Genomic DNA, 14,846 nt, shown 5'->3' with positions numbered 1-14,846 from the left:
AAAAATCATATATATATATATATATATATATATATATATATATATATATATATATATATATATATATATATTTTTTTTTTTTTTTTTTTAAATTTTTTTTTTAAATTTTTTTTTTTTACCTACACTCAAATTCCTCAATTCTTGAAAGTTGGGTGACTTGCGAGGAGTAAAAAAAAAAAAAAAAAGAAGAAGAAAAGAAAAGGTACATCTGAGGAGAAATGTGAAGCGCATGCGCCCTCTGACGTTCTTTTGCGCTGCGCATCCGCGCCGCAGCGTTGCTTCGGGAGAAGGAGGCGACTGGAGCAGGTGAGAGAGAGAGAACGAGAGAGGGGAGGAGGGAAGAGTCGTCGGCGATACTTTTTCTGCACTTCCAGCACGCTGAGACGCACACATACGGTGCGGGAGGACGACAGACTCGGAGCCTCCGCAGAGCCGCTGTTTGTTCACACGCTGTGCTTCTCTTCCTCCCCCTGGCACCGTGCGCGCTCGCCAAGCCGCACTGTTTGGAGATAGTCCGCGCGGAAAGTTTTTGGAGCATACTGTCTGGAGCCGATTAATTGTGGCATCTGTTTTCTTTCTTTTTTTTTTCTTCTTCTTCTTTTTTTGCGAGGCGGGTGACTTACTTTTTTCTTCTTTCTATTTTTTTTCCTCTTCCATGTGAGGACTTTTTAACTCCAGCGGAGGAATTGTCACAGTCGCTTTTGTTTTGTTTTTTGGGGATTTGTTTTTCTTTTCTTTTTTTTTTGGTTTTCTGCCGAGAATGGAAGGTAAATTGACAAGTCGTTTGTGGCGAGGATCACCGTGTGGATCTCTCCGCAGGTGAAAAACGAGCGATGACCTGAGCGTGTTAGCGGCTGGATTCAGAGCCCAGAACGAGATTCTCCATGGTTTTGGTTTGACATAGATAGAACCTTTTTTTTTCTTTTTTCTTTTTTTTTTTCCTTTTTTAAACTTGGATATGCACTATAAAAGTAGGCCGCTTTAAATTAGTAGAGAGTCGACAGAGCACGCCATACGTTTCCGCCGGTGGCTCTTTGGGGTTTGCCGTAGATGGTTTTTATTTTGTTAACATTTACCGCAAAGTCACGCACTGATTCGTTGAAGGGATTGATCATTCCCTCACACTGTCTCTGGACATTTCACACATCCCGCTGCTTCCTCCGGGCCCTCTGAACTTGTTTGGCGCACGGAGCGCACTCGGTGATTGTTGTGGCGTCCGCGCTCACCAAAACACCAAACCTGAGGAACTCTCACTTTTGCGCATTGCTGCTCTCTTCAACCCCCTGCCACCACCTCAACCCCAACCAGCCAAGCAAGCACTTTTTTTTTCCCAACAAGAGATCCTGGATAAAACGACCAGACTTGGCAGAAAGGGAAAATCTCAAATCCACCTGGCCTGCACTGGGATTATTGGTTTGATATCGTCTGCAGAAAGTGGATTACAACTTCTAACGGGCTGTGCTCCCCGGTGAGTAGCCTAAAGGTCTCCTGGTTCACTCGCTTTTCCATGCAACCGCAGTTCATCCTGCAGAGTGGAAAATGCTTGTTTCAGTGGGACCTTTTTTGTTTTGGGTTTTTTTTTTTTTTTTTGGAATAATGCTTCCTCTAAAATGGATATGGACAAAGTTCTTGACAGATGTGATGTGCGAAACATGCTGCTCTCCCTCCTCCTCCTCTATTTGTCTCTTGCGTTAAGTGTGGGAGTCCTTATGGAGAAATTACGCACCAAGCAAAAGCCAATAAGTGACCAGAAGTCGCATGTTTTTAAAGCCATGTAGATGAGACAAGAAAGCGGATCTGCTTTCTCTGTCAGTTGTTAACGGTCCCCATGACAGAGGCAGGTTATTGTTCTTTGTGCTGCGTCTCCTCATCAAATCCTTGTACCTGGCTCCCTCTCCTGGCTTTTAAAACAACAGGGCAGGCAGAGGAGAGGAGGCTCTTCATTTTTGCGCTGTTAAATGCGGATAATATTTCACTCGGTCCGTAAGTAACGGAGCAAGAGAGAGGGGATTTGTATTCAGTTCCTCCTTGATTTAATTCTATATTTTTTTGCCCACCTACACCATAAAAAAACCTAATTATTCATAAAAATGCGTAATATTCCAAATGCTTCAGGGGCCCTGATCGCTTGAGTTAAAAAAAAAAAAAAAAAAAGTCTCATCATATATTAAAACGTGCTCCGTAATGCTTTTCCCTCTACATGTTTCACAGTCGGTCGTTGCTAAAATAATGGATGAGACGGTTTAGCCAAAGAAAACCAAAAGATGTTCAAATAACCCAAGAACATTTTTCTCATTTAAAATAAAGGGCAGATCACTCCCCCCCCCCCCCCCCCCCCCCCCAAACTCTCACAACTCTCAGGTTTAATGTAAATCGATTTAATTTCACACGGCCCATTTAAAGAAGAAGAAGAAGAAGAAGAAAAGGCCTCCTATACTCAACCAGCAGCGCCCGATTTGATGCTGGGGGAAAAAATGTTTTCACTCGGGTCAGATCGTTTCCAGGGGTCACAGTGCGCAGGATTTACGCAGCGTGCATGTGGATGCCAAATGCAGGAATGCATTGCAATGCATGCAAAGAGAAGAAAAAAAAAATAACAAAAGCTAAATTGCCTCAGCCAAAGAAATGAAGACACAGGAGGCTTAAACAATTAAAATAAAATAAAAGCCTCGCGTTTTGTTTAGTTTTTGATTTTTCTAAAAACGAATAATGACCGTTCTCTGCTCTGATTGGCTGAGACTCCGTTGGAATGTCAGATAATTGCGCGCACCTGTAGCATCGCGACAGTTACTTTAACGTGCAGGACGAGTCCTGTGCGTCATGTCTCTCTCTCCCCTGCTGCAGAGTCTCTCCCGCTGCTTGGCACAACAATTCCTATTTAATTGTCTAACTTAATTGATAATCGTAAATTAAAACACTCTTTTTAAACCCGCTTCCTGGCGGGCTGAGCAGCTGCAACTAGCTGCTTTTTTGAAAAAAAAAAGAAAGGAAAAAAATCAGTGTAAAACCGCCGCCCTCTGTGGATTAATGCTTTAATTTATGTGGAGGAACTACAAGGAACATAACATAACCTCACCAACTATTAGTGCAGGGGTGCGCAAACTCAAAGCACATGCTCGTGTGTGTGTGTGTGTGTGTGTGTGTGTGTGTGCGCGCGCGCCCTGGGTGAGTGATGGTGGACTTGGCCTGGTCTTTAATGAGTATTAGGCAGGCCCAGGTCTGCTCGACTCAACCCTGGAAAATAACGCAGCGTGACAAATTAGAGCTGCTCACAGTCCCAAGATTCACACACGGGCCCAACCGGAAGGCTGGCACGTCGGTCTAACTCGCATAATTCAAGGCTAATTATTTTAACTCCGAGCAACCAAACTCTACCACCACACAGCTGTCTGCAGATGATCCGTTTTTCCTTTTTTTTTTTTTTTAAATTCCCTGTATTTTTTTAATTTTTTTTTTTCGTTAGGGTAAAGACTGACACGGTGTGACCAGGCCCATAATGTGGCATCGGCTGACGTGGCTCGTTTCTGTCTGATCCACCGTCAATTAACGACCGTTCAAATTAATTATGAAGATTTGAAGACTGCTATAACTACTATTTGTCAAATTACGTGATAAATAAGCACGTTGGCCTGCTTTCCGCAGAGGAAACAGATTTTTTAAAAATTAAAATCCAGTGTTTTAATTCTTTATTCACACGTTTTGTAAACAAAGCCAGTTCTCTTTAAAACAGATGAAATATGTTTTAATTTAACCATAATGAAACAGCAATTTTATTCTTAATTTTTTTTTTGTTTCTTATTAACATAACTGAGCAAAATGAACAGAAGAGAGCAGATGGAGCAGGGCTGCAGATCAACAGAGGACAAAAAAACAAAAAGATGTTTCATATTTTTTAATCTTATTTTATTGTCAAACTTAGTCATCTTTGCATAAAAAAAATATGTTTAAAACATATAAAAGTTAAAATTACTGTAAAAAGTTGACTTCTGACTTTTATGTTACCAATGAATATGTGGGCAGAGACAGATTGAAAATAACAAACACACACTCCCTGTCTGAGCAGGACTCTCCCTGGCTGTCTGTCTCTGTCTCTGAGTAAAGTGAACTGTCAGGAATGTGTCTAGATGGGGTTTCACGAGCGCTGTGTCTTCTCTGGCTGCACGTCTATCAGCCTTATGTGATTCACACTCAGACCTGCTGCCAAATGACTGCTCCGCTGTCGAGGCACTGATGGCCTCAGGCCTCTCGTCAGACGCACGCACACACACACACACACACACACACACACACATTGACATCCATCGTGCTGTTTGCATGTAAGAGAGGATTTTTTTTTCCTGCATTCCCTTCATACATTCTGACATCCCTGATATCTGCTATTTACTATACTAAGCAGAATACAGTGTGTGAGACAAACCTCCACACAGGCAGGCAGACTGACGTGAAACCTTTTTTCTCTGTCCTCCCTCAGATCAGCGGCAGTATGAACCTGGGAATGCGCTGTGTGTGTCGGCCGGTTTGCTGGCCTTTTGGCAGGCTGCTGGACTCCAGACACTGTGTCTTCGCCCTCACACTCCTAACGCTCCTCATGCAGGTGGTGGTGGAGGCCAACTCATGGTGGTATGCATTCATTTCGTCTCCATACGTACAGCGTGTGTGTGTGTGTGTGTGTGTGTGTGTGTGTGTGTGTGTGTGTGTGTGTGTGTGGTGTTTGTCAGCTTCCCTTTACCACTCTTAGATGAGTCACATTTTTAAATAGTGTTGCCTAAGGGGAGTAAATGAGACACGCAGGCAGCCAGATATTTGGGGTAATATTGATTTTTCGAGAACATTTTGTTTGTGTTTATATTTGTCTCACTTTCAGGCTTGTGTGTGTGCGAGCAAGCGAGTGTGCGTGTTTGCTAAGGAAGCCTCCTCAGCTTCAGTTGCACCACATATGAAGCAACACAACATGCTGACTGTAGCACATTAGTTTTTTTTTGTTTTGTTTTTTTTTGCAGGAAGACCTTTTTTTCTCCCTTATTTTCTTTCTCCGCATATTGCCAAAACCAAAATTATGAATATTATAGAAAACATAGAAAAGTTGTGGTTCATGAGTCGCCGTCCAAATATGTGCAAACACAAGCACAGTGTGTGACTGAGCGTACATGTGTCTGTTCCTGTGTGTGTGTGTGTGTGCAGGAGCGCGTCTTGCTGCTATTAGAAAAAGTCTATATTTGAGCTCACCGCACTCTTGAGTACTTCTGATAGGGGAAAATGCCGTTTACCAGGCACCAAAGCGGCGCTACTTAAAGCAAATCACAGCTCTTTACATCCTGTGGCTGTTTGTGTTTTTTGTCTAATTGTGCGCTCGCGTATCGCAGCTTGAGTGCTCGTGGAGGAACAGTTACAGGGAAGCCCCACTCGCCGTGTGAGACTTGTGCTGGCTTCAAATGAGCTATACGCAAATAATCATTCAAAAACATATCTTTTAAGGAGGATTTGTCCAGATGAACATATTTCGAAGGTCTCATGTGGACCCGTGTGTAATGGCGACTACGTTATAGGTCAAATAACAGGTTACCGCAGAGCCTCTGGAAAGCTGCGTTTGGAACTCAAACTGTGTGTGTCTTTCAGTTTCCTCTGTGAGAGGGCACACAGGTGTGAATGATTTAGAATGTCAGAGCAGTGAGCCCGGGCCGACTGTATGTGTGTGAGTGTCAGCCTGCATGTGTATGTTAATTTAATTTTTTTTTTCTTTGCTCTGCTGTGTGTGTATATGTTGGGTTCCCCCCGCCGCCGAGTTTCCCCCAGTCGATCAGGTTACACTGGGGGCTAATTGTCTTTCTCTTAGGGCTCAGGGATGGGCTCCCCTAATTGTCCTGTGGCCTGGAACCAGATGCTCATACTGGTGTTCCTCCTCTACGCTTCTACTGCGTTCGTCCCCGTCTCTCTCTCTCTGTTTTTCTTTCTTTCGCTCTTGCTAGAAATGTATGGAGCCGTTACTTAAATTTTCTGGTTCCGTAGAGAAGGTATGCAGCTTTTCGTAGTGTAGAGTTATCTACTTGGTGTGCCGAGTCGATGCGAGAGAGTCGCCACCATCAAAATGCACTCCAGCAAAAATGGATGCAGTGACTTTTTTAATCAATGCCCTCCTTTTTATGACAGTGCTTTCCCACCTGAGGATCACGCTAGAGGGTCACGAGAAGAATAAGAAATGTTTGCTAGATTTTTAACAAGTTGAGAGAGGAAAAAAACACTTTTCTGACAAGTTTTTTTTTTCTTCCTCCTAATGCTACTTGGATTTTTAAAATCTTTAAAAATGAATAAATCAGAAATGGGAACTTGTGTTGAGGGGTCAGGTCAGGCATTGCTTGGCTATGAAGGGTGACTCATTAAAAGAGTGCAATAAAAAGAAAAGCCCCTTTTTTTACTTCATGTGCTATTTATTTTAGTCTATTCCAGAGGTGGCCAACTGTTTTTATTCCCCTCTGCCAGCCTAAACTGAAACTTAATGTTGAGCTGGGGGCCAAAAGCAAACACCCCTTGTATCGTTTAGATGCAAAATGGTGCTACAATCACAAAATCCCTTAACTGGCTGACTTCCTGTTCAAAATTATGATTCTGTGCACCATGCTTGAAGAAATAATTAATAATTATGGTTTTACCATATTTAGAGTGTATTTTTACTCACAAATAATAACAGCTGGTGGTCCATGTTGAGCCTTAGGATGGGCCAGCTTTGGCCCGTGAGCCCCACTATGGGCAGCCCTGTTCTATTCTCTATTTTTCCTTATCATTCCCCTTTTCCACCCTGACTCTTCCTTTCTATGATTGCCTGTCCAGTGGCTGCATGACCCCTTGGCACACGGCCGCGTCTGCTGGGTTTTTGCTCCATTTAATGAATAATACCACCTTGTTTCTCTGATCAGCATAACTTATCGGGAGGAATCTGCGGTCGGTTGTGACTTTGGCCCGAGAACTTGCATACACTTGGCCGCTAATTGCATAATGGGTGAAAATAACTTCATTATTTGTGCCTCTCATCCAGGTCTCTGGCCATGAACCCTTTACTGATCCCCGAGGCCTACATCATCGGTGCCCAGCCTCTGTGCAGCCAGCTGGTGGGCCTGTCGCAGGGCCAGAAGAAGCTGTGCCAGCTCTACCAGGACCACATGCAGTACATCGGTGAAGGTGCCAAGACAGGCATCAGAGAGTGCCAGTACCAGTTCAGACACCGGCGCTGGAACTGCAGCACTGTGGACAACTCCTCCGTTTTCGGACGGGTCATGCAAATAGGTAAGAAATGGGCGCAGGATGTATCAGATATCAAGTGTCACAAGTGTATGCAGTCAGATTCATAGGTGTTATTCGAAATCTGCACATCCTGTGTGTTTTCTTTCTCCGTTGTCCCTCCCTCCGATTCACTCACCCTACTTGTGTGTGTGTGTGTGTGTGTGTGTGTGTGTGAGAAATGTATGGGGCCGCTGATTCTCAGCAGCTGTGTGGAGGGAATAGTTGGTGGGTGAGGTTGCTGGATAAATCACATGTGGCTTTGGCCTGCTCAACCAGCTCCCGACATGGAGCAGGAGGGAGGCAGAGAAGCTGCTTTTCCCCTGATGAATGGGACACAATCTAATCTCATTTAACACACACACACACACACAGACACGCACTGTGGCGCTGCATATGGCTGCCCTGTATTTACAAGGAATGAGAGTGCAGCGAGTGTACGCACCAATATATCACCTATCAGAGATTACGCTGTCTGTCCGCATGAATCTGTGCGCGCATGTGTGTAGATCTCTTACAGAAAGTTTAAGAGCGCTGTAATCCTCTCTTAAAAGCAAATCCGACTCCTGGATTCCGAGGCTCATTCGACACGGTTTGTTTTAGTTTTGTTTTGGAATGGGGGGGCTTATGCTTCAGGGGCTAAAGCAAAAGGCGGGTTTAACGTTTATTGATCATAACTCTCCGGCTCAATTGTAATGAATCTACGCAGCGGCAGTGTTGTGATCACGGCAGAGAGACAGCAGGCTCAGCTGCGTAGCGGCAAAAGTCCGAAATGGCTCACGTTTTGAAGTTTCGAGCCTTGGTCAGCGCTCCTGGTGCACACATTTTGGGAATCGTTCAAATTCCTCCCGAGTAAGACCGTGCGGAGGGGTGCGTGTTTTGCTCACGTTGGTGGTCTTTTAAAGGGTCAGTTCACCCAAATTCCTTAAACAAAATTACACAAATAAAGCCTTTTTTTTCCCCTCACGTACTCCTGTTGCACGCCTTTTCTCCAGGCCATGAGATATCCATCCATCCATTTCTCCACTTAACGGAATTAATGATGAATGGAATTTCGTTTGCGGTGCTCACAGGTTTTAAAAATAACATTTAATGCACTCAGCAGCAGCGCGTCTGTCCAGAGAGTTTGTTCTTATGACTCCGGACAATCCACAGAACACACTGTCAACACTTGGTGACGACTTTTTCTTTTCTTTTCGTTTTTTTTTTTTTTTTTCAGTCTTGGTAGAAAGCAGTTCCACTGAAACCGCACCGATCAGATGACGAGAATCCAGTCTACGGATGGGCTGATAATCATGAATTAAGATGATCATGAACTCAAATGAATGACTTGAAAAAAGCTGTCTATCTTGTTGACGTACTGTCGTCCTGTAGTGGTTTTCCTGATTTATTTTGAATTGCCTAAGCCCGTCGCCATGGCTGAAGGCATGTTGGCATGTGTCTCCAACAGAAACAATTTAAATCAGATGTGTGTGAGTACTGTGGATTCCAAGCTTAAAAAATTATATTACCACCATTTATTGAACCTTTATTTGTGCAAGAAGACCTTATGATTTATGGTTACTTTTTAAGATTCTACGATTGATATGAGTCCTGTCTGTGATGCAATAAAAAATATATGTTCTCACGAAACGCAAGGTTAAAGTGATTCCAGGATGCATTTGTGCAATTCCAGTTTTTATTTTAAAGTTTGAAGCACATATTGATGATTACCGGGATCATATCATGAATTGCAATTATGTTGGACAGGATTATCGTACCATGAAAGTCTCTCATCGTCCGGTGCCTGACCTACACTGACACTGTTTGGTGAAAGAGAGTTTTTTGTTTTTGTTTTGTTTTTTAATCTCAACCTCAGCACATGAAATGGACCAGCATGTACGAATACCAGTGGAGATGCTAATGTTTCGTTCAACACTTTTTATTTGTAACATAGGTGAATTGACCCTTTTGATGCGCCACGTTACGCATGAGGCGTGTCTGTGTTTTCACACTTTTCTTGCTTATCCTCTGTCTGTGTCTCTCTGCTGCTGCTGACTCCCCTTCCACAGATCAGTCTTCATAGAAACCTCATCAGCCGCCGTTCTCCCATTCCTCTTCTGCCTCCCCCGTTTGAGTCCGTTCTGGGCCAAGCAAACACGTCCTCCCCTCTACAGCTGTCTGTCTGAAAGCCTTGTCCGTCTGTCTGTCTGCTGGCTCTCGGAGGCTGCCGGTGATTTAAAACTGAGCTCCAGGGGGTGCTGGCGTGGTTGGGGGTTCAGACCCTCTCCTTTGGCTCTGGGATGGGGTATGGGGGTTGGGGGGGGGGGGGGGGGCGGGGGGAGGTAGCAGTGTGGGAGATGACAGTTTGTCCATCCACAGGTCCACTATTAGGCCAATATCCTCAGGCACGATTAAAAGTTGCACCGAACTAATAAATCGCCCACTGTCTGTGATCACCTCGGCTGCTGCCAGATTCCCCCTCTAGAACATCTTTCAGCCTTTCCAAATGGTTTCTCTATCCGTCCTCTCTCTGTTTTTTTTTGTCAGTCTTTTAGTGCCTTTTATGATATAAAGTGCATGCATGGTTCTCCTTTTCCATTTTGCCTCCTCATTTTCTTCAACGTCTTCTTTTTGACTTATCTCTTTAGTTGTCTTTTGTTTCGCCCCCCTCATCTCCCGCTCTCCGTCCATCTGTTCTTGTCGTTACGGCGCGCTCTCTAAAGGTTTGGCCCGGCAGGTATATGAGCTGTGCATTTTTATTTTGTAGCGGCCCCGGTCTTCAGTGTCAACGCACATTCGTACAGTTTGGTCGGCTGCTTCTTCTTCGGTCGCTTATCTGCTCGTCTCGGGTTTTCTCCTCTCCTCTGTGGCTGTGTACGATGGTAGTAATGGATCGAGCATTCGGTGACAGGAGAAAAAAAAAAAAACTCTAGTCTCTTTTTTGTTTTTCTCACTCTTGTCTCTATAGAGGAAATGTTGTGGGTAGAAACAGTGGGAGGTAATGAGCAATGGCTCCAGAACGTGTCTGTCATGACAGATGAAGTGAAAGAGCTGTTGTCACTTTGAATTTGGGTGCGAGGCAAGCCGCTTGTTGGGAAGGGTCTCCGTCACTGGAGGGCGCTCTCTTCTCTCTGGCTGAGGCCCAAAAACAGCAAACCAGATTCCATCGTTCAACATAATGGTGATGAGGAGCCTGCAGCTCTTGGCTGAAGTGCTCTGTAATCGCATGGCGAATGCTGTCATATGACATCATGTCTCATAGCACGGTTCAAAATTCTTAAAATGAAATGACAGTTGAACACATTCAGCATAAAGTAAATATACGCACTATGCATGAGCTCCAAAAATGGACCCAGGAGGCGGTTATGCCAAATGATACATGCATTTGGATTGGGTTGCCAGGTCTGTGTAACCAAACTAGCCCAGTGACCAATAAAACCTGCCCTAAAACCAGTCCGACGCCAGAACTGGAAAATGATTCGCTTGCCAAACCATGTACACTGCTTCTAATGTCGAACAGTGTTGTTATCATTGTGAGAATTATTGCAATATCTGCCTTAAGTGTTTATGCGTCAGCATCAAAAGTGCTTATTTCACCCACTTTTTAAATTAGCTTTTTGTAAGTATATCCAGTATGTTATTCTAAATAAAATAAGCTGTTTTTGTGAATGTGTAGACCAATGCACTGACCCATGAACCAACTTTTGTTTCTTTTGGCTTACTCTTCCTTCGTCGCTCTTCTTTCCAGGCAAGAAAAAAAAATGTACTGATTTCACTGCATAAGCATTAACTGTAGTAAATGCAGTGACCTACTGTAACTGAAACACCTTGTGATGTTGTTTCACTATATTTTAATCAAATCCTTACAGTTAATACACGTGTAAAATGACTATGTTGTCATGTGCCTAATTTCAACTTTACCTCCTTATCTTACAACTTTTTGATGATACACCACAATAAATATTGAATTAGAACAACGGATGGTGACTGACCCCACTGACAACCCCTGGGAAAGGAGTTTTTCCCCTTTTCCGCTTTTAAGCTTACAGGTCAAACACGTCGGCTGAAATGATTTTAATTCAGTAAATACAGTGTGTTGTCAGTGGGGTCAGTCTCCATCCGTTGTACACTACTTTTCAAGAATTATTGTGGGATACTTTGAGTCAACTGTATCCAGTATAATATTTCCCAGTATACATTTTGACAGCACCACTAAATGGCAAACTCACTATGTCGTGCATAATATAGCGGGTAGTTAGTGATTTTGGACTATTCTCGTTTACTCTGTTTTTATTTTTTTTCTGACGTGATGTCCCTGTTTGTGTGTCTGCAGGCAGTCGAGAGACGGCATTCACGTATGCCATCAGCGCGGCGGGGGTGGTGAACGCGGTGAGCCGTGCCTGCAGGGAGGGGGAGCTCTCCAGCTGCGGGTGCAGCCGGGCGGCTCGCCCCAAGGACTTGCCACGAGACTGGCTGTGGGGTGGCTGCGGAGACAACCTCAACTACGGCTACAGGTTCTCCAAGGAGTTCGTGGATGCGCGCGAGAGGGAGAAGAGCTACCCCAAGGGCTCGTACGAGAGCGCCCGGCTGCAGATGAATCTGCACAATAACGAGGCGGGAAGGAGGGTAAGGCGCTGACGTTATACGCGTGCACACAAAAACAAGGGACTTAAGATCTTAAGATGTAGTCAGATAAGGAAAAAAAAGGCAGAGAGATATAAGACTGCAGGCCCCAGAATGACACCAACCCGGATAAAAGAACAAGAGGAGCTGGAAGTGAGACAATCCAGGTCAATCAGTTATGTCCCGGCTGATCATCTGTGTAACAGCTCTGTTAGCTCTCCTCTCCTGAGGCTTTGATCTGCTGGGATATGGAGTCATTGAAGGCAGATCTGGGGTTTCTTTTCCTTTCCAAACATCTTGAAACCACCTCTGAGGAAACGTAATGCCAGATATCTGTTGCCAGGCTATTCTCTTTCAAGTAGGACAAATGACTGGACAATGGTTTATTCCACGCACCATTGGAGACATGGACAGGATCATTCGGTCCTTTATGGCAGAGTTATGCCAAATGAGATCATGAGCAGCACATTGTGCAAATATTTATGTAGACAGGTCAAAAAAAAAGAAAGATGAAGTGTGTGTCATTTGTCCATGTCTGCAGCTTGCCACATAAGAAGAAGATGTTCTTCATCTAGTTAATCAGTTTCTTTTTCTCTTCGACTCAGACGGTGTCGGACCTTGCCCACGTGTCCTGCAAGTGCCACGGGGTATCAGGCTCCTGCAGCCTGAAGACCTGCTGGCTGCAGCTGGCCGACTTCCGTAAGGTGGGGGACGCACTCAAGGAAAAGTACGACAGCGCCGCCGCCATGAAGCTCAACTCGCGCGGGAAGATGGTGCAGATGCACAGCAAGTACAACGCTCCCACGAGCCACGATCTGGTGTACATCGAGTCCAGTCCAGACTACTGCCTGAAGAACCAGACCACAGGCTCCCTGGGCACAGTGGGGCGCCTTTGCAACAAGACCTCGGAGGGCATGGACGGGTGCGAGCTGATGTGCTGTGGCCGCGGTTATGACCAGTACAAGGCCCAGATAGTGGAGCGCTGCCACTGCAAGTTCCACTGGTGCTGCTACGTCAAGTGCAAGCGCTGCACCAAAATCGTAGACCAATTCGTCTGCAAGTGAGCAGAGGATTGTCGCCCGTGTGTGTTTGCTTACAGACAACGGGCATGCATCTGTATGTATTCATGAGCAGAGGAGCAACAGAGTTGAACAGAGAGAGAATGGAAGAAACTATATAAATTATATTTATAGAGTTAAAACAATTATGCCATTGCAAAAAGACTGACTCTTTTTAAAAAAATTAAAAAAAAATCTTATGTCTTCAGAAACTGAGAGTATCGTGAAATATTTATTTTGAGATTGTTATGTTTTATTTTGGCCCCCAGTCATCACCAGCCCATTTTTAACCCCTTTGAGTGCCTAAAGCTGGCTGGAAATCTCACCCACCCAACTCCCGCCCTGTTTTTAATTACACAAAACACCATTTATTTTTTTTTCTTGTCAGATGAGACACGCTGATTGCCAAAACCCGGACTGTGCTTTCCATTTCCTAACAAGAGTAGAGTTTGATATTTGTGGCACAGTTGACTAAGAGGTCCTGGTTTTTGTTGTTTTGAGAATGACTGCGTTGAGAGGAGAGCCGCCTCTGTGCTGTAGAGTGCGGATGTGTTTTTCACAGGTCCAGTCCCAAAACCAGCCTTCGCATCCTCACCAAATTCTACTCGTCCCCTCTCAACAAGTATATAGCGTAAGGAAAAAAACACTGTTGGTATGAGTCCTTGGAGTACAGTGGGTACAATAAGAGGGCCTTTTTGGGGATTGGGCCATTTATTAAGCTGTCCCAGAAGCCTTAAGAGTTCCCCAGGTGCTGCAACAAGCCCTCCACCATTATGCACTTTGATACAGAGGCTTAAACCTGACTGTACGTGTCTGTTCAGCTGTTTTTTTTTTCTTTCTTTGGTTTGTTTTTTTACTAATGTGCATCAGCAAATATATCAATATTATAGCCTACATTGTTTTCCATATTAATTCAGATTATCCATTTAACATTATTCTACAATACTTAACATGGTTTGAATATATATGGGCAATGTTGTGGTTACAGTGGTGAAATATTCCATGCTCTGTGTATATAGTATGTCTATCCAACCAATCAGTAAACTGTATTTATTTTCTTTAACCACATCCTCCTTTTTAAGCTTAAAAACAGAAAACAAAACCCCATCTCCATCATAGATCAATATTGAGACGGTCATCCCCAAGTTTTGAAGTCACTTTCTCTGGGAAGGGAAAAAAAAAAAAAAAAAAAAAAAAAGATTTAATTGTCACTAATGCGGCTCTTCACTGTTTTTGTAAAGGGAAAAGCACCTTATTGTTTTAACACACAGATTCTTTCTTCTCACTCAAGTTCAGCTTCACACACACGTATAAATATAAGTATACATATATATGTATATCACAGATGTTCAGATTTGATCGTCGCCCACAGATTTCCAGTACCACTCCAGTGAACTGCTCACTATCCCTGTGATGATTCTCAATAGACCAACAGTTTTTTTTTTCTTTCCAATCCAACTATGTATATTTATAAGCTTCTCCATGAATGAATTTGAGGTTTGTTAAATGTAATGTGTTATAGCTGATATTTTGTTACTTTTTACAAATTGGCTCAATGCTCTACTTTTTGTTTTCAATAAATATCAAATGTAAAACCAGCAGAGAAGTATTTACTCACAGTATTCATTGTTGTTATTATTATTGAAGTATTGTTCTGTGTCTGTGCCTTTTACTGCATATTATTTAAAGGGACAGTTCACCCCCAAATCCAAGATATGTATGTGTTATTTATCCATCAAGATTCTTTTTGCTTGATTGTTTTTGAGATAGTGTCTGTAGAGATGTCTGCCTTCTCTTGAATGCAATAGAGCTAGATTGCACTCAGACAACTATGTGTCTTTCCAGAAATCACAATCTGGTTACTCATGATAATCCACAGAATTTGTTTGCCGAGCAGGACCACGTTCATTT

The 14,846-nt window shown here is 43.6% G+C and overlaps 1 protein-coding gene across 2 annotated transcripts; it reads left to right on the top strand.

The window, feature by feature from the left end:
• The first annotated feature begins 209 nt into the window (after window positions 1-209).
• Window positions 210-14,548, top strand: wnt5a (wingless-type MMTV integration site family, member 5a). 2 transcript variants are annotated; one of them, XM_037105349.1, is made up of 5 exons: window positions 210-1,468; window positions 4,472-4,620; window positions 7,031-7,278; window positions 11,588-11,880; window positions 12,483-14,548. In XM_037105349.1, the coding sequence occupies exons 2-5, from the start codon at window positions 4,484-4,486 to the stop codon at window positions 12,939-12,941; spliced, it is 1,137 nt and encodes a 378-aa protein (XP_036961244.1). In that variant the 5' UTR covers window positions 210-1,468; window positions 4,472-4,483; the 3' UTR covers window positions 12,942-14,548. The 2 variants fall into 2 exon arrangements, with proteins under 2 accessions (XP_036961244.1, XP_036961243.1); XM_037105348.1 differs by lacking the exon at window positions 210-1,468 and adding an exon at window positions 2,854-3,093.
• Window positions 14,549-14,846: the final 298 nt, after the last annotated feature.

This window comes from Acanthopagrus latus, chromosome 7 (genome assembly GCF_904848185.1).
Source record: "Acanthopagrus latus isolate v.2019 chromosome 7, fAcaLat1.1, whole genome shotgun sequence".
In the NCBI taxonomy this organism is placed as follows: domain Eukaryota; kingdom Metazoa; phylum Chordata; class Actinopteri; order Spariformes; family Sparidae; genus Acanthopagrus; species Acanthopagrus latus.
This window is presented reverse-complemented; position numbering and strand designations above follow the sequence as displayed.

What these genes read in the sequence shown, in the direction of transcription:
- wnt5a (XM_037105348.1), top strand. Translation starts at nt 3,040, where the DNA reads ATGTGGAGGAACTACAAGGAACATAACATAACCTCACCAACTATTAGT. An exon ending in CACCAACTATTAGTGCAGGG is followed by an intron (nt 3,094 to 4,471) that starts GTGCGCAAACTC and finishes GTCCTCCCTCAG; the next exon opens with ATCAGCGGCAGTATGAACCT. An exon ending in CGGACGGGTCATGCAAATAG is followed by an intron (nt 7,279 to 11,587) that starts GTAAGAAATGGG and finishes GTGTGTCTGCAG; the next exon opens with GCAGTCGAGAGACGGCATTC.